General features: G+C 35.6%; 1 protein-coding gene across 1 annotated transcript; it reads right to left on the minus strand.

Moving 5' to 3' along the window:
• Positions 1-346: 346 nt before the first annotated feature.
• LOC104276029 (ubiquitin carboxyl-terminal hydrolase 47) lies at positions 347-19,698 on the minus strand (the record flags this gene model as incomplete). The annotated part of the gene is made up of 16 exons (XM_009872178.1): positions 347-466; positions 866-981; positions 1,383-1,590; positions 2,214-2,318; positions 3,044-3,156; positions 4,844-4,899; positions 5,237-5,313; positions 6,070-6,201; positions 7,340-7,507; positions 8,892-9,044; positions 9,134-9,229; positions 15,413-15,562; positions 16,366-16,445; positions 17,212-17,357; positions 17,863-17,959; positions 19,560-19,698. Coding segments are annotated over 16 exons (1,956 nt in total), but the record flags the coding sequence as incomplete, so codon positions are not given.
• Between the last annotated feature and the right edge of the window lie 369 nt (positions 19,699-20,067).

Consider the following 20,067-nt stretch of genomic DNA (forward strand, 5'->3'; position numbering starts at 1 on the left):
CTGCTCTACCTTATTATGCCTACTTGGTTTCATACACACCCTGTATCTATCTATCAGCATCACATGCATATACCTGTCAGCACCACAGTACCTGCTGGCTAAAAAAACCCACGCAGGTAAATACACAACATGTAAGCATTATAAATTCTATGCAGCCAGCCACACCATTTACAACACGGCACCAGAAACTACAAATTCACAGTACCTGCTGGCTAAAAAAACCCACACAGGTAAATACACGACATGTAAGCATTATAAATTCTATGCAGACAGCCACGCCATTTACAACACGGCACCAGAAACTACAAATACACAAAATGAACAAGTTGAAAACCAGAATATGTACCTTGTTGCTTCTAAAAAAGCCTTCAGCTTTCAGCGTTTTGCTGGAAACGTTCAGAAGACGCAAATCATTGTAGCAACGTTCTAATACTACTCGCATTGTTTCAGAGGGCAGGTTTGTAGCCTAAAATAAGGCATTGACAGTAGGTAACGTGCTCAATATATGCAACTTCAAATACTGGAGCAAGTAATTAATTCTTTAAGATTATTCACAGGAAACAGCAGAGGAAGTTTGTTTATTGATCTATAAACTGCAAAATGCAGTACCTGGTAAGCTGATATGCAATGTGGTCAGACAGCGGTTAAGCTTGTGCAAAAGCCAGGGCAGGGTTCTGGATGGAAGTGAGCAGGAGACTGCTACTTTTAACAGCAGGTAGCTCAAGTGTATCAGCTAACATCTACCGGACATGACACACAATATGAACTGCGATAGATGCAGGCCCTCATTTAAGTTATTTAAATTATGACAAAATTTCACAGTCTAATGAAAATTCACAGAAGGTCTTAAATGACTGTAGATTACCTTTGAAATTAGCTGTTTAAATTCTGAAACTGTTTGATTCAAATAAGCTCGTACACTTATTGGAGGAGCAACAGATTCAGTCTTTAGGTCAACTACATGAACCTTTACCATGACCTCTGTAGGGAAGAAAAAGAAAACAAAACCATGTAATTCAACAGGCAAAGAAGATACATATGCTTGTCTGATGTACTGATTAAGGGGTTGCATTAAATACACAAACAGTAATGAATCTGTAAAGCAGACCATTTCAGAATTTCATTTTCAGACCAATTTTAATGCCAGAGGCAAAAACGTTCTGCAGTTTGACAATTTTATTTTACCTTATAACTGCTTCAATTAGAAACAAGTTGGCCACACAGCAGAGTATGTGGTTCCAAGCACTTTCACTAAATTTAGTACAAAGTTTTCTTCTTTCACACATCATAATAAAGTTCTATGTTTTACAAGCTTTATTACCACGATGCCATTACACTACAATTTTAGTCTATCCTTATCTATATGTAACTCTGTGTCTTACCACCAGGTTTATAGCACTGGAAAATTTGGTCAGGTCTTCTTGTTTCCAACAGTAAGTCAAACATATACGTTGATTTGACACCTCCAAGTAATAAACCCATTGGTGTATCCTCTTCTCCTTCATAAGATCTTTCCAAGTAGTCATGAAACTCATCATATTTGACAAGACGACAGCAATCCAAAGGAATGGCCTCTTCTAAATCCATTAGCTAAATTATACAGACACAAATAATACCCCAAAACATTTAATAATGGTTTATTTATGAGTTTAGGTTTTCCCTAACAAGCTCAAAATATCTCTGTACATGTACACCCAGGAATCCTTTGAATTCAAGTTTCAATTTGGTTTCAGAAAAAACCATATATACATACATCAAGCATATTATATACACTCATGTGCAATATACATATACATTTTCAAAACAGAGAGAGAAGCCTACATCAAACCAGAGAGGAAAGTTTAAAAAGTATGTATATAAGCGCATGAAGACAGGTTCCAGAAGTATATTCAGAGGAATACACTGCCTCTCAGTCATACCAAATGACATCTGAGACCTGAGGAAGTAACACACGTTAGTTATTTTTCCTGCATCTCAAGGTGTTAACACATTCCAAATCTGAAATGATCTGTTGGCTACTAACAGAAAACTCCAAACACAAACCAGAACGCCCTAAAAAGTCTAAACAGACAAAAACCCCCAAACCAAACCTGCAAAATCAACTCACAAAAAAAACCCCCAAACATTCCCACAGCTTTAGAAAACTGAAAACTGAAGATACACAACAGTAGAAAAAATTACACTTAAAAACTATTCTGTTATGCACAGCATACCTTGTAAGCTATTTCCACAGCTTCCTTCAGTGTCCTGTCCTTATGAACCTCTAATTTGTTCTCCATCATTATTTGCTTTGTAGGATGCATGCAGAACAATTTAATCTATGAAATAAAAAAGAAGCAAAAATAATCATGAAGGTATTTGCAAATACCTTTCATATTAGAGTTCATCTAAATTTACAACCCTGTAACCAAGTCATCTAATACAAAAAAAATAATTCACTCTAGTTCAGCTATAGGGCAGTTTCCTTTCAGCTGGTTACACAACTGCAGACAGAAAAGATCAGAGGCACAGGAGATGTACATATATACATGCTAGTGCTATCTTTACCTTTGGACAAGCTAGGGTACAACATTTATCATCAGAACATCTCTAAACTGTAGGCAGCATGAAAATCCTCCAAAACAAAATGTACACAGGAACAGTGAATGTGAAATTCCCTTTCCAGTTACGTATTTTGCAACCGCAGAGAACCAAAGGGGCACAGTATGAAAAGATTTAACAGCACGAAACACCTAACATAACATTACGTACTCCCTGGAGCTTATTTTGCTGCAATCAAGTGCTATCAGGTTAACCACAGTTTTGTTTTGGTTTTAATACCAATTCAAATTCACATGGAGGACACGGACTCAGCAAAAATCTGATGAATACCTCTAACAGATGTCTTCGCTGTCTACAAGCTTTCAAGAGGTGTATGATTAATTATCAATATTAATACACTTATCACAAAAGAGTCCTTGTACTGTAGTAAAAAGTTACTGTTTATTGGAGAAACAGCTCATACTAGAAATGTCCTGTTACTTTATTAAGCAAAAATTCTAACCTTGCAAGTGTTGCGCTCAATTTCACGTTGCCTCTTTTCTTGTTCTTCCAATTCTCTCTCTTTCTGTACCAAGTGTTTAATATGCTCTGGATACTCATGTGCCTCAAGAAACTCTGCCAGTAAAAACAAAGCAATAGCTTTAAAAAACATTTTTTTTCTCCACAGTGGGCAATATCTTAGGAACTATGGGTATATTTAAATGATCTTTCTTGCCTTCTTCCCTCTCTTCTATGCCTGAATTTCCCACTCTATCATGTCCTGTTTTCTTTTTCATGACTTAAATGATACCAAAGTCAGGCTTTTATTCCCCTTAATTATACATCAGCAACACAAGAAAAATATTCCAGTATCAGTAAGGGAAGCTTATCTCTTGTAAAGAAACACATTAAGACTGCACTTAAGCCTATTTTGACAGAAAAGGTAAATTCTGTTCTAAAAAGTAAATGAGCTGATACTAAGTCCTGCGATATCATCTACATCATGATAAAATAAATGTTTTACTTAATACATATTAGCATGCTTCATGAGATTTCATAAAGAGAAACAAACAAGAACAAAGCAACTTTTGCAAATACAGTTGTCTTTCAATCCCCCTGCCACACCTATTGCCAGGATTTGAGTAAATAGTTTTTCAGATCAGAAAATGGGTTTGGCATGTTCAAGAAATCTGAAACAGCAGATTCAGTTTCATTATGTGCTTGTTGAAGAATTAATGACCATAGCATTTACAGGAGAATCTATTTCCAAAGACAGCTCTTGGCCTATAGACTTTATGGCTGCTGCTTATTCTTAAATTATATACAATTAAACAATCACTTCATGTTCAGAATCAATAATATTCTTTCAATGATTCCAGTACTGAAACAGCATTACTTTTTGTTGCTCTTACAACTGGCTACTTTATCAATTTGTTGATAAAAAGCTTTGTTTCAGCAGTATCCTTGTTGTGTTGAATCCACTTCAAAACTATATAAAGCAACTACTTTGCGTACTGTTACTTCAAAACCAAATAATATATTTTTATAATGGCACTGTTCCCTGTACCATGAATTCTCAGAAACAATGAGGTGGCAGCAAAATGGATTTTGCGAGACATTTTTCCCCCTCTTTCTACAGTATTATTAAAAAAAAATATCTACAACATAAGAAATTCTGGAAGTTTACAGTTATTAGCAACATGACCCTATAAAGTCTAAGACCCTATAAAATTAGCCAATACTTGAATGAAGCTTCCAAGTCTGCACTGCTGTTCTAAATCTTCATTTTCCACTGTATCATATTTCAAAGATTAATCAACTTGTCAGCTATTAAATGGCTGCAGGCATCCTGGTGAAGTAGATCAGAGATGAGGGAAATAAAAGACTGAAATCCAAAAACTGCTTCTGACTATAATTTGTAGTATATTGTCTCATCTAATTGAAACACAAACCATAAGGGCTGTTTAAGAAGTGTAAAACTTTGTCATTACAAAGTTCTTGCACACTCATTTTTAAGAAATTTTATTCCTGCATCTATCAATCATGACACTACATCACATAACATTATAGTTTATACAGTGTCACCGAGAGTATCTGATTTTTATTCCCATGATATCGAAAATACTAAAAAAATTAGAAAATTTATTTTGTAATGACCTCCTAATGATCCATAAGGGTTTGCTATAATGAGTAATGAAAAAAATATATAAGAAGGCTTCCTACAATACCACCACCCTCACAAAAATTAGTATTCATTGCATACAAAACATCTCCTCACTCCACAACAGAATCTTACTAGTTAAGAACTGCAGAACATACTTACTTGCATTTCTCATAGGATCCTTCAGTCTATAAATCAGCATGTATGCATTTGTGGAGCTGGTGGAGAAAGGAAAAGTTATCTGAATTTATCAAACAGGAGTACAATATTGACTTCAAAATTTGGATTTCTTTGGTGTCTCCCCCTCCCAGTAAGGAGCTGTATCTCATATATATATCTATCTATCTATCTATCTCTTAACATTAACCAAAAAGAAATTTCAAAGATAAGTATCACATTGTAATGATCTGCAACAGCAATCAGAATAGTTCTTACAACTATTTGAAACATCTACTATTAATTTTAAGCTAACATGTTAAGCAGACACATTTTGGCCATTCATTTGACTACACTACAACACTATCAGAAAAAATAGTGTATTACAGTACTACAAACCTTGCAAAAGCACTGGAATAATAGCCTCTGCTTCCAGAAGATCCACCATATGTTTTTTTAATATCTTCCTGAGTTATCTAATAAAAAAATCAATTTAATGATTATTTGAGAAACTTGCACTAATTATTTATTCTCACCAGGAAAAATGGCATTGCATAACACACAATATTAATTATTCTAATTAAAAATAATATTTCTGCTTATTTGCTCACAGAAAATAAAAGTATTTCAAAATGATGTCTCTCCATTTTACAATGAAAGCATTGAGATTCTTTTTAAAAATAAGAACTTCTTAGGAAAACAAATCCAGGTTCTTGATAGCAGCAGTGTTTATGGGTAGCATCAGGACAGGTTCAAGAGCACAATCTACAAATACACTTCTAAGCAAGAAGTATTCTTCACATAGAAGGCAAAATTCTAAATCCAGCCTCATCTGTACATGAATAAAGACTTCTTTATGAACCACCCCCTCTTCACCATCAAGAAGAAACACAACTCCGCCTTGATGCACAAAACCCCATACATATATAAAAACTCAGAAATCAGTTGAGTGAGACACATGTATGCTGCAGGTCACACAGATGAGAAGGTAAGACAAAAGTAAACACTTGAAATACTGGCACACAAAACCAGCTTCACTATATGTATGTGAAAAATCACATGCAAAATAGACACTTACCATTTCATCTAGATAACTAAAGATAACTAAAAATACTATTTTTACCTTGCTAACATGCTGATCATTAAAGCTGTACCACTGGTCATCACTAAACAAAATAGAAACTTATCTTTAGTTATCTGGATGAAATGGTAACTAAAAATACTATTTTTACCTTGCTAACATGCTGATCATTAAAGCTGTACCACTGGTCATCACTAAAAGATTTTATACAGGCATAGTAATGGCCACCAGCAGCACTTCCAGAATGAACCATGACAGAAAAGAGCTCATACAGTAAAGAACTCTGGGGAGAGAAGGAAAAAGTGCAATCTATATTAAATTAACTAAATGACAAAGTAGTTTTAAAACAATTACACAAACTCAAATATATAAATAGTTCTATGTTATAAAACAGATCTGTATAATAGAAAAGCATTACCACAATAGACATGGAACAAAATTAGAGTTCCGATACACTAAAAGTTACACAAGAATACGTAGTAATACAAGTAAAGAGAAATTTCCCCTTTCATTCACGGAAAGAGAAAGAGAGAAGACCAAATGATCTAAGAGAAGAATCATGGAAACATTTCTGAACTGGCTTGATGCAATACTATTACTTCTTCTCTGTAAAAGCTCCAAATTTATGAATTGTTAGCTAGACAGCTAAGAAACACATCTCCACACAAAAAACAAAAGTAATGACCAACTTGTCTGTAGCTGCAAAGTTTAGGCTTATTTGCTGTCATCCTTCTCCGCATCTTTGAAGATTGCTTTTGTCCCTCAGTGTGTACTGCAAACCAGCAACATGCCATTCAGTGCCTACCTGCAGCATGCATTAATTTCTCTCTCACCACTCCAAGTTTGCTGTCATAAACCCTTTTTTTTCACCCACAGATAAAAGGATGGAAATAAAAGGTACTATGGATATACCTTCAGTGTCGTGTATATATTAAGAAATAAAACTGAACAATACTGACTCACACAAGTGCTACAAGAATTAATCTGCCTCTCAAACTGTTTAAGGTAAACGTAGACAGGGACAGATCACTCTCCACTGGGATCACACCAGCGGACCAGTGCCCAGCCAGTCTTCCGAGAGCAACAGCTACTCTGGAAATCCCCCAGTCTTACTGCTGAACGTGACATCGCATAGCAGGGACTCTGGCATGGATTAGCCCCCTGTTGGCCCAGGTCAGACATCCCAGCTAAGGCCACCTTCCAGCCTCTTGCCCACCCCTAGCCCTACTCATCACAGGGACAGAAGGAGAAAAAGAGGAAGCCTTGGTGCTGCGCAACACTTCGGGGCGAGTTAACACACCACCGTGCTATCAAACGCTGTTTCAGTCACAAATTCAAGACAGAGCACCACACTGGCTGCTTTGAAGAAAATTAACTCCATCCCAATCAGGTCCAGTACAACATTTTTTTTGAAAACGTACCTTTTCACTGCCAACTTTAGAAATTCTCTCTGCAGCACTATTGCTTTCAAGGCAGATTCCTTCATCAACTCCATCATCATTAGAAAAGTCATTGCTCATCTGATCACTGTGACAACTGCCTTCATTTTCAGCTCCACTATCAGTGCAACTCTCAGTCTGAGGAGACTTCTTAAAAATAAGACATACATACTAATATTATAAAACACCTAAAGTCACAGAGAATAAGAAATAATGTTTGTGAAATAAAAACATTCCAATCTGAAACGATGAAACTTCTCAAAAGCCTGAAGACTTCTGCAATTCAGCATCAAGAACAGACTTGTTTCTGTTAGTCTTTAGTTCACCTCTTACATCAGTATTTCCTGGTCTCACGTGCAAGTGAGCAGTAATTACCTGGTTTTGTATCTGACAAGATTATATCTGCTACTAGCCTATTCCATCTACTACTTAATTCAATTAAATATCTGGAAGTCCAATATCAGGTAAGAAATTTTACTGTAACACGGCCCTGTTAATCAGAACTAATTTGGCTGGAGGTATTTTCATCCATGAAGATTTTTTTCCACTTCAACTCATTGGACAAAGTCAAGGTATTGCACTACGACTGATTAGTGTTCTCTTAGCTTAAAAGCATGTCATCAGCAACACTCTGAATAGAGTTCATTTAGTACAAGTCAGTATAGCCATCTCTTACCTGATTCTCTTTCCTCTGGATAACTCCTTTGATTTTCTGATAGCTATTACTTTTGTCTCAAGTTCTACTCTCCCAAATCAATCTTAATTTTCATTTAGCCCTCCCCAGTAGCACTTTAGGAGGTATCAAATTGCTTAAATGGCATACTTCATAAAACAAAGGTTTGTATAGGGTCAGAAAAGCCTCTCCATATGCCTATCAATGTAATATTTCTCTTACACCTCTACACACTAGGAAAGCAACAATGTTTTCAGGAGTGGAGTTTAAGAGGAATAAACTTAGTCTTTAACGCAGAAGGTACATAAAGCACTTTTTTTCTGAATGTAATTGCACAACACGAAGTTTAGCCAAAACCAGAAGAGTAAAAAGGCAGAAGATGGAAGTGAGGAAAATAAAATTCTCATTCCTACAGCACACACAACAGTGAGTCAGAGGGAAAGAATTGATCATTAATATTTTCTGCACCAACTTCAGTGTTCTGTATTTCAGAACTTTATACCACCTCTAGCGACCAAAAGAGACACCAGTTTAGGAAATATGCTTCATTCTGGATTTGCAGTATACGTACAAAGCTTGAGATCTGTGCTTGTAAATCACTCACATGAAGAATACAAGAAACCAGGAACACCTTCTTCACAGAAGCATGGAAACCCTACAGTGAACACGCTTCCTTTCCAATATAACAAAAATCCACACAACAGATTTAAACAATTCAAATTAAAACATTGCCATTGCTAAAGAACAACTTATGTAGCTGAATAATATTGTTAAAATGGGTTTATTAGACCGACACTTTAATCTTCTTAATGAGAAGCTTCCAGAAAGTTAAAGACTTTTTTCTTAAACCAGACACTTTACCTCATCTTCAACATCAATGAAGACACTCATGTCTAATTCCTCAGGAAAAGTCATACGATCATTGAGTTTAATTCTGTGCATAGTGGTGTAGTCGAAGTCAAATCTCTTCAGCTGTAATGTCAGCAGATACGGAAAATGCAAGAACCGCAGACCCTAAATAAAGTAAAGACAAGATTGTGCTACCATTGTCAGGATTGTTATTTACAAAACTAATTTTCTCAAATGATTTAGACAGTCTTTACCTTCCTTGCATCACATTTCTTCTTACATCGTTCACAAAAATACTGATTGGGGCCATCAAGAATCTCAGGCTGAATGAAAGCATGCAGTGCTTCTTCCTAATAATAAAAAGATATTACCTGATTTTTAAAGAATGTTTACCATATAGGTATAAATCAAAACAATAAATTCACAATGAGATTGCAAACACATACAAATTACTTCAATTAAACTTACAACTAAAATTTGATTGACATGAACTTTGATACAGAGTCAAGAAAATATGAAGAGATATTAACCTTCCTACCCAGCCCACGGTTAAACAGTCAAACCACAATTACTGCTAACTGTGTTTCATTCAGTATTTGACGAATCCAAATTGTCTTTGCTTTATAAACATAAAATATAAAATGACATTTACTCCTGTTATCTTGCACATCACATTTAGTCATGTCTGTTCAGTCAACTGCCGGGAAAGTGAGCTTGTTTTTTAACTCTGCCTTGCTCTCCCAGAATTTTAAGATGATTCTTCTGCATTTGAAGAGGAATTTTTCCCAATAGATACCATCCAGTAATTACTTGGGGTGAGAGCAGCAGACACATCAGGAAAAAAACGTTATCTCAGGTCCTCAGCACGCTGCCTCAAAACAGCCTGAATCCCATTCAACAAAAGGATTTAGGAAACTCCTGAAGATAATCACTTTTTAAGTGAAAGGTGGGGAAAGGACAGAGAGAGAGTACTTGAGCTTCACTCCCAAAGGAAGGAGAATCACATATGGCCATTTCCCATGAAGATAGAACTAGTGTCCTAGTGTAAACCTGAGAAGACAATTGACCAGTAACTGGAATTTTGTCCTATGACCGCTGCCTAAAGGTTCTGTCACTACTGCTTAAATCCAGGAGTTTAATGATTTCTACTTTCCTCTCCTGTACAGCAAATAATATTCAAAATACGACCAAATTGAATATAAGTCCTTCTCCTAACACAATTTGCAACCATTGCACAAGTTGTACATACTTGAGAACAAACATGTTCAAACAAAATTCACTGAGAATACTGGATGGCTTCAGCGAGGACTTTTACCTAGAGAATTTAAAAGTTAAAACCTTTAACCCAGTCAGCTTGTAAGCCAATACCCTCTGGACTTCTGAACTCCAAGTGGAACCTAGAAGCTGTCTGTTCACCTTTGGAGGTGAAACCAAATATAACTTGTATATTTAGATATACAATTTAAAGCAAAGAAGATCATCAATGTTTTTGAAGTTGTTGTCTCTTATGAAGGACTGTAGCTGTTCCCTGAAGCCTGAATAAGCAACAAAGGGCTTAAGTGGGCAGAGTAATTTCACCAATTGTAGTGTGGATGGCACAGAATCTAAGATAACTATCTAAATCTTATTGTTTGGTAAGTCAGACTTTGAGAAGAAATCAAGGATATGCCAAGTCCTTCAAAAAGCATCCAATTCCCCCTTTTTGCCTTCTTTCTGAGAAATCAAAAAAGCAGCAAGAACAATAATAAAACAAATGTTTTACAAAAGCCCTGTTGCTGTTCTAGGAGAAAGGACTTTTTTAGAAAGAACTGTTCCAGCTGACAACTACTCACAAATGAAAAATGTGCCAAACAGAACAACTGTACACTGAAGGCAGTTATCTCACTTCATCTTCAGATCCAGCCAGAAAAGTCTTTGAACAGTCCTGAAACCACATGCAGAGACTCTAGACATGCAAAAACATTTGGAGTCTGAATTGAACTGCTCTCTACATATTTAATTCCTGAATGCTATACTACAGAGGCCAAGTGGCTTTTTACTCAAGGGCAAGCAAATAGCTAATGTTTAGTAAGATTATGCACTGAAATGTGAAGAATCTCACTGTAAAATACAAGAAAGTAGACTAAGCAAGTTATAACCCTGCTTAAAAAGAAAGGGGAAGAAATGCATTGCTACAATTTGACTCTTCCGTAAACTAGTAAAGGAATTAATATCCAGAACTAAATAATGCATGGAAGCTAATAACCAATACAGAAAACATGAAATGTAAAAAAACCATCATGTAATTACCACAGAACTCTCTTATGAATCAAATGACAGTTAAGACAACATACTGTTTATTTTCAGTGTAAGAGAAAAGTTGCAATTCATGCATCAACATGAATATAAACAAATGAATATATTCAAATGATGGGACATAAATGGTTATGTAATGCTTACATAGACTCATGTGATGTGCAATTTAACAAGGACTGTAAATTTTTACCTAGGGAGAAAAGTGATGATCCTTCAGACTCCCCAAAACTGAATGAGGTATTATTACATTACTCTTGCAGTGTCAGTGCTTACCACACATAGCAAGCTGTGCCTTGAAAAACCTGATTTAAACTCGAGAATTCTATTTTTTTAGTTACATGAATAGTCATGTATTATATCCAATTATTTTCTAAGAAACATCGCTGTTCCTCACATTTACTCATTTGGGTCTCCTCCAGTTTTCTCCTATATAATCTTTACACCAAAGTTAATTCTGCTGATTAGGATGTTTCTTAGTACAATTCCTATTCTAATGCAGCTCACCATTTTGTACTCTGACCATTTACTCAGCAAAAACAGTGACAAAGCTTTATGTTGTGCAACCCATCACATGACATTCCCCATTTCTGTGCAACTCTACTTCTAGAGTAAACGTTACCTCTGAAGTTGTCTTTGAAGAGGTAACTATTATGTAGCCTTAGAGCTACTGCACATGATTTCCAACGTTTCCAACATACACACTTGAAAATACACCATAAACGATCAAGCAAAAGACTAGTATGACAAAGGCTGTTTCAACTTTTTTATGGTTCACAGAATCAAAAGTACAATAAAGGCTGAAAGAGACTTCTGGAGATCATCTGGTCCTAACTCCCTGCTCAAAGCAGGTCCAATTTAATGCACACTGCGGAGTACAAGCCAAGCTCTGGGTATATCCAGTCTGTACTACTCTCATCATGAGATCTATAACACTTAGCATACTAAAATGCCATAACAAACTGCTGAAATTAATTACTGTCTAGCTAAAGATCGGCACTTGGGACACACCATTCTCCACAAAAATGTATTATGATATTGTCAGTAGTTTGACAGGTATCTTACTGCAAGCAAGCATTTGTAATTCTGTAATTTGTAAAACCTGTGAACAGCAGCACTACAACCTTTATGAATACGCATCAAGGAACAATTAGGCAAAACTGTTCATGCTAAAAACTAGAATTAATTGCCATCTCAGATTTTCAGAGTTCATCTAGTTTTCTTATGTCCAAAGAATATGCTCAACTAAAAACAAATTACTTTGCAGTTACCAATGCAGCTTAAAAAGTAAATATCACATCATCTGTATTCTAATTGCCATCAACAGGTTTAGTTTGGCAGTGACACCACAAAGTTCACACGTATGTCCGAATTAATTTCTGCCCCCAAAAGGTCTACTTATATGCATACTTATACCCTCAAAAGAAAAGTAACACATGAAAAATGCTGGAAACTAGGAACACCTAACAAAACAAAACTATACTTGCTGTAACTCCAGAATACTTGTAATATTATTAGTCTTCTGGTATTACAAAGCAAATTCCACAGTTTTCCAGTAACATAATTTCAGCATGCCAGCTAGTTCTCCTTCACATCCACTCTTTTCTCAGCTGTTCATCTTGCAAAATTTTTTTTTCTGACTGCAAAACGTAAAAATCCATTTAGCTTACACCTAACGCTGTTAAATCCAGGCTTCTGCACAAAAACTAGTAGTACCTACAAAAATCAGTATGTGAATTGCTGCTCCTGTTTACCCCTCTAAATAAGCTGCATATTTCTGTCTGTATTTCTACTGACATCAAGAGAAGACCGATTCAGGGTGTTTTGGTGTGGTGTTTTGTTTTTTTTTTTAAACCTTGCCTTTGAACAATGCAGACAGTTTAAGCACTTTTTCAGAAAAGTATCTTGAGATACATACTGACAAGACTGCAGTGCACCAGAGTTGCCCTCATGAGTTTTTAGCTGTGTAGTCTTACTACATAAACTTGGGGGATGGAGTGGGGAATTTAAAAAAAATTTGAAATGCAAACCTTCAATATACTGAAGAATTTAAGAATTAGTTTGTATTAGGAAATAAAGAAAGCATAATATTATCCTTCCCAATTCTTCAATGTTCCCATGTATTTAGAAGTAATACATATATATTTATAGCTAAATACAACATTTCAGGTACCTACATTTTTTGGTAGTACACAATGTCGAACAGTGGGATAATACGCTTCATGTGGCATTCTACAGGTTAGCCTTACTTAAAGCTCATACATCCACTCTCTCTTATCAGAAAGTAATGGAAAATCACTTACCTCTAACTAGAGTTCTTTGAAGGTAGTATCCTCCTTAGATCCCCTATCTTGGGTTGTGTCGCCTGCTGCAAGTTCCCTCAGGAGCTGACTAGCAAGGTCTAAAAAGTTTTACATTCCCTTCTATAAGCCCTATTAGCGCATGTGTGAAGTTTTTGATCTCTCTCTCATACCCTTTTACCTACACCTACTAAATCACCATCTATGGATCAATGGAGGATACTACCTTCAGAGAATTCCATTTAGAAACAGGCGATTTTTCCCTTCTCCAAAAGCAAGTATCCTCCATATCTCCCCACTGTTGAAGACTACAAAACTAAAAATTACATCTGCTACAGATAATACAAATGCAGGGAGGAGAATCAATTGAATAGTCAGAATATGAATTAAAAAAATAAGCTCAAAAATTGAAGCATCAATACAAATTGCAACCATGTAACTGCATAACAAAAATCTTAAAATTATTTTCCTCAATCTAGTAAACCCAGTAAATGCTGATTTACAGGAGAAATTTACAGATTGTACTGAAAATAATCTGATCTTTAAGTTCCTAATTGTTCAAGCTTTTTGTGTTTTTATAAATATATAAAGTCCTTTTTTTACTGTAGACTTCTCTACTAAAAAAAGGCAATTTGAGACACATGTACAATGCATTGTTAAATGCAGAATACAACTACATGAACTGAATAGTCTTCATTACTTTAACAGATGAGAAAAATCTCATTAATGAATAAAAATTACAAGAAGAGATTTTTGTTTAGGGAGTATTTCCAGAAATCAGTTTCAAAAGGTGAAAAGGGAAGGCATTTATGTAAAATAGAAACTGTATTGATACAGTTTGATGCCAGCTGGATAGTTTAAAAAAAAATTTAAAAATTAATGCAATCTTAAAAAGAATTCAAAGGACTTTAACTTGAATTCTTTTTGTGAGATCAATATACCTCATCTTTACTACTTCTCAAGACTTCTCAAGATTAGTAAAGTTTCAAAAGTATGAAGTATTCTGAATCTATACTGCAGCTTAACCTAATTCTACCAATTATTTTCTTAACAGAATTACTGTTAGGAATTCTCAACTATTAGTGCTTAAAAATAAACACAAAATGAAAAATACCTGAAACATAATAAATAATTCTGCTAAGCCAATTACACAAATGTGTGTTTAAAACAACCCTTACTGAAAGACTTGTTTGATTTATTCTTATTCTCCTAACTTTATCCACAGTAAAGGTATTTTAAGCCGCAACAGTGGAATTTCACAGTTTGTAATCACTTTTTTTTCAGGGGGTGGGAAAAAAAAAAAAATCCCAAAACTTCCACAGATTTACTAAGAAATTTATATGCTTGCCAACACCAGTAATGCTGGAGCAAAAGTGATTAATAACACTGATGTACGACAGGATTTCTTATTATCATCACATCGCTTGTTAAAAGCATATGGTATTGGAGAAGTGAACTTTAAAAATCACGTCAACAACATGGCAATTAAACTAAGAATTTTAAGTCAACATTCTGTTCTTTCACTAAGATTTTCAACAATGCTATGAAAATTTAGCAGATGTGCCAATAAAGAGAATAACCCAAATAAAACTTAGTGATCTCAAAAACATCTTGAGTAAATGCTGAAGATTTTATCAGGAACAAAATAATTGATTATTGCAGCCCTAAGGCAATAAAGTTGCATTTCCCCTCCCCTTATACATGCACCAGTAGGACTCATTGAAGGGCAAAAAAAACCAAAACAAAACAGAAAATAAACCAAAAAGCCAAAAAAAAAAAAAAAGTATCTTCTAGAACTTGCTAGCTGGTTCACTGCACAAAGACGAACACCCCAAGATGGAGTATCTAGGATGATACTTACCATGTAACAAATTATACCACTGTCGCATTATGTATTCTATGTGTGTATGATGCACTATTAGTCAGCATAATAGTACACACCACGCTAGCAAACGCCTGGTTGGAGCCGTACGGCCGGATGACCAGAGGAATATCCAGGTACGTGTCGATTCTCCAGCCTTCATAGCCACATTCTAGACATCGTACATAGTCCTTCAGCTTGCCTTGATACAGTTGATTTATAAGATCCGCCTGAAACAAAGAGATATTCAGCAAGGCTTTAAACAAATGAAACATCATATTTCTTCTCTTCAGCGTTACAACAAAATGCCTTTTTGAATTAACTCTTAATGGCATAGCTACACATTGAGAACACCACCTCCCAAGAGAATACCCATCTCTTGATCTCGTTTTCCCCTGCCCCACCGTTGCACACAACACCTATCAAATGAGGTTCTCTAACAGCAGTATATAAGCATCAAAGAGTAATCTACAGTCATGTCTTAAGAGTGACTACAAAACCATGAAAACTGAAGTTTATGTTTTGAAAACAAGCCTGATCTTGCAGACATTGTTAAGAGATTGACACTGCAGTCCCTCTGTCTCCCAGAGTGAGTAGGTGCAGAAAAATAAAGGAAGTATTTGCCAACCTACACGTATGAAAACTGGTCCACAAGCTGGCTGTGTATCAGAACGCAGCATGTGTTATGAATATATTCCTGACTTTCCTCTACTGGAAGAGTGGGCTTGAGCTTCAAGCCTACAACATAGCCTAAAAAATACCATTACAGGAGTTACATAATTAATCTCTGTGCTTCGAATAAAGACTAACTATCTGGGAGTTTGGAATATTCCATTTTTAATTATGGGAGGAAAACAAAGCAAAACACTCTTGAAAGTTGTACATTATAGTACCTTAACTACTGCATCAAAAAAGAAAACTGGCAATTACTACAGACTTGTAAGAACTTGGTCTTTTCACAATCATCCTTTAAGAAACAAAATCCTGCAACATTAGCACACCACTGAATGATCAAAAGTTTCTATATGCTTACCTGTTCTGTTTGTTTCCATTTTTGCTCCAAAGCATCAAACATGACTCTACAAAGCTCCTGTACATCATGTTGTTGCCAAGCTGTTAGAAATTGAAATTAATCTTAGTTAAAAGAAGAGATATTACCAGCCTGAATATTAACTGTAGCCTGAGAATACATCCTGAAAAGCTACCGATTTATTTTAAGTTCACTAGATTACTCACTATCAGGCCAGTGGTCAATTCCACAACCAGCTGCCTCTCAAATCAGAAAAATAAGCAGCCAGCTTGCACACAATATTTATGCATAAGCAAAAATTGCATATATAAGCAAGAATATGTAACAAATACAAATATGCTAAGATGCACTGCTAAAAAATAAACTAGTTGTGACTTATTTCCCACTTTTGACTCTCTAAAAGTCAATTTTCAAGTCCTTATCATCATATGATTACTCCATGGAAAAGTCAGTAGGTTATGGGGCAAAATTACACAATACCTGTGTCAAGGAGACAAATACAGTGTTTGATTTTATGGAGTTATCCATATTATTTTCTACTTAAGCGGAATGTGCGTTTGACATTGGTGATTTAGAACAGATACGAGTTTCTAATGAAGAGCTACTTCTTTAGAAACAACAACTGTAATGATAGCTTAATTACAAGAATGTTTCTCACAGATTACTCACAGACTAATTTCTTTTAAAAAGAAATCAACCCCCCCACAACAAAGTATTTTGTTTCCACTGAAACAAGGTGGATTCTAATAATTTTTATTATTCTGGTATTTTTCCATCATTGGCAGCAGTTTAGGCTCCCAACACACAGTTGCTGAAGCAAATCACCCAAGCTTAATAGCTGCGTATTACCCTCGCTACTATCCCATCCAAAACTCCGTGTAACATCCGTTGTTTCAATTGCTCTTTTTTTGCTAGTCTGCAGTAAAACAAATAGTCTTTGAAGCTGGTAGGGGATACTCGTCACAGGATCCTCTTCAGATTCTTCAAATTCCCACCTATTCACAATACAAGGTATTTGACAATTAAAAAATGCTTTGAAACTATTACTCAAAAGGCATTTAAATCAGCATTTATTACATTTCAGGTGGTCTGCCAGATTACAAAGGTTAACTGAAGCTCTGTTTTCTTGGGAAAAGTCCAATGAAATTGCTTTCCGTTTTGGCAGTAAATGACAACACTATTCTTTAAAGGTACAAATCCAGCAGAAATGACTGAAGTAATTTTGAAGCCATTCACTGCACAAATGCATACATGAAATGAAGGTTTTGAGATGGGGCAAATTCTTTAAGCACATGCCACAACCAGTAACATATTTTAGCATTTTACTAAAAAATCTGAAGCTCTTCAGCAGCTACAACCTGTAGTTTATCCAGCTTGACTTCCAGGTTCACTCTTCAGTATCCAAACATGGAAATTTTGACAGGAGGAAATCAAAACCGTCTCCTAACAATATATACCAGCACAAACTTAAGAGCAGCTTCTGATCATATATATACTCACTTATATAACGCATTTCTAAATTCAGGAGTCATGAAAAGTGTTTGTAGAAGGCTGTTCAAGTAGCAAGTCATTGCTTGATTTACTAGCCCCACATAACCTAAAAACACAAGATGAATGAGATGGAAATAACATAAAAAGATAGGCAACCACTTTAAGAGGTAAAATATTGACAAGAAAACAACTCTGATGTTTATTTCAGAACTGCATGCATCTGTCAGGATTGTTATTTAACTATAAAAATCGAGAGGATATTACAGTTGCTCATTTCTGAGAGCAACAGAGTAATAGTTCACATAACAGAAATAATTTCCCTGAGCGACACAAAACAATTTTAGTGACCATGAATTATGTTTCACAGTAATAACCAATATTTAATATTCAATACTGTACCAATGGAGGCATAGGTAACTACATATTTTAATAGTAGATTTAAATATTTTACAGAAGCTAGAACTTTTTAAGAAACAATTGTGTACTAATTGCCTGATGTCAGGTAAAAATATCCTAGTTATAATATAAATATAACTTGTATCAGCATTGGTTTGCACTATCATCTCTGAATTACAAATATATTAAAAAAATAAAACTCTGAAGTGCCCACATATACCTTCAAACTTTGTCCTATAACAGGCAATCAGAACAGTCACTAAAAGAATGTGTCATTTTTATTAGCTGAAAATGAATTTATTCATAGTAATCCTACTGCATTTTAAGATTTTCTCCAAAATATATAGTATTAACAACAGTTGATGAATTAGCAGGATATACTGAAACCTAGTGTAAAGAAATTAAACATGTCCATTTATACTCTGCAGCTATTAGTAAGAACCAAAAAAATAAACTTAAGAAAATCCCAGTTCCCTACTAATAAAGGCAGCTACTCCACACAAAACACAGGCATCTTCTGTGAAGAAACTGAGTTAGAACACACATATTTTATTTCTCTACTCTATACAGATCATCTTGTCACAGTTATATTACATGAAAAGGTATGTGGCAGACAAACTCTTATCTCTCAACAGTATCTTGAACACACATGAACTGGCGTAACAGGGATGTCGCTTTTGTGTCTGCTCATCGAATTTAGTACCAGGGGTTTGCCTCCCCACAGAGCTGAACCCTCCAGCCCCAGAGCAGCAGACGCCCCCAGGCAGCCCCCAGGGGCAATCTCTGGGGAGGTGGAGCCACACTCCCCTTCCAGAGGGAGTCCCAGCTTGCTGGTGGAGAGCCCAAGCCCAGCAGTGGAGGCCAAACCTCTTGGAGATCACGGGGCAGGCAGAGAAACTGCACCCAGGGACTAGCTAGGAAGATTTCCGTTAACAGGCAGATCTGGCAACAGCTCCTCTAAATCAAAGTGTCAAGTACTCATTAAGCTGTGAGGGAATACACTGCTTGAGGTGAATACTTGTTGGTAATACAATCCTGACTGCTCAACTAGAGACACAGTAGCAGATTAATACTGACAAGGAAGGCCCTGATGAAGTTTGAATCACACTATCCCAAATGAGAAAAAGATGGGATACAGCTTTCCTGTTCCCAAAGTCATATTGTAGAGAATACAACAGGAAATGTAGTAGCAATGTGGAGTTTTTAAAAATAAGTTGCAATTTAATACAAAAAAATCTTTTAAGTGCTGCTCTCTGAAAATACACTAAAATAATTACAAAGCGTTGCCTTTACAAGAGAGATCACTATACCTGTCTCTGATTTGCTCAGGACTGAAGAATAAGAATAGCTTTGACTGACATAGTCATTGGTACAGCCAACAGAGCCTTCTCTTGGAAGAGGGCCTATAAATCTCTCTTGTGCACTGTCATCCGTTGTACCCGACTCCTCCTGAAAACATAAACACACTGATTTTATGCAAATATTAGACAACAAATTCTTACCAAAGCACCCACAAGTTTAACTTTTTTTTTTGGCCAAGAACTCAATTTTGCAAATTTAAACATGGGGTTCCCTCCCTGCTTTTCAGATAACTAAGCCCACAACAAAGGCTAAGCAGACCAGCATTATGCTGACATAAGAGCTAAATAATAAATCTGAATATATCAATAGCCTATCCAATCTGTGATTTAAATAAACTGCAGTTGTTGGTTGAGAAACAGGAAATTTTAAATATTTTATGGCAGAAAGTTGCTTCTAGCAACTCTCCTTTTTTATATATATATTTTATATATATAAAAAGATACATATATAAATATA

This window comes from Apaloderma vittatum, unplaced genomic scaffold (genome assembly GCF_000703405.1).
Source record: "Apaloderma vittatum isolate BGI_N311 unplaced genomic scaffold, ASM70340v1 scaffold18916, whole genome shotgun sequence".
In the NCBI taxonomy this organism is placed as follows: Eukaryota; Metazoa; Chordata; class Aves; order Trogoniformes; family Trogonidae; genus Apaloderma; species Apaloderma vittatum.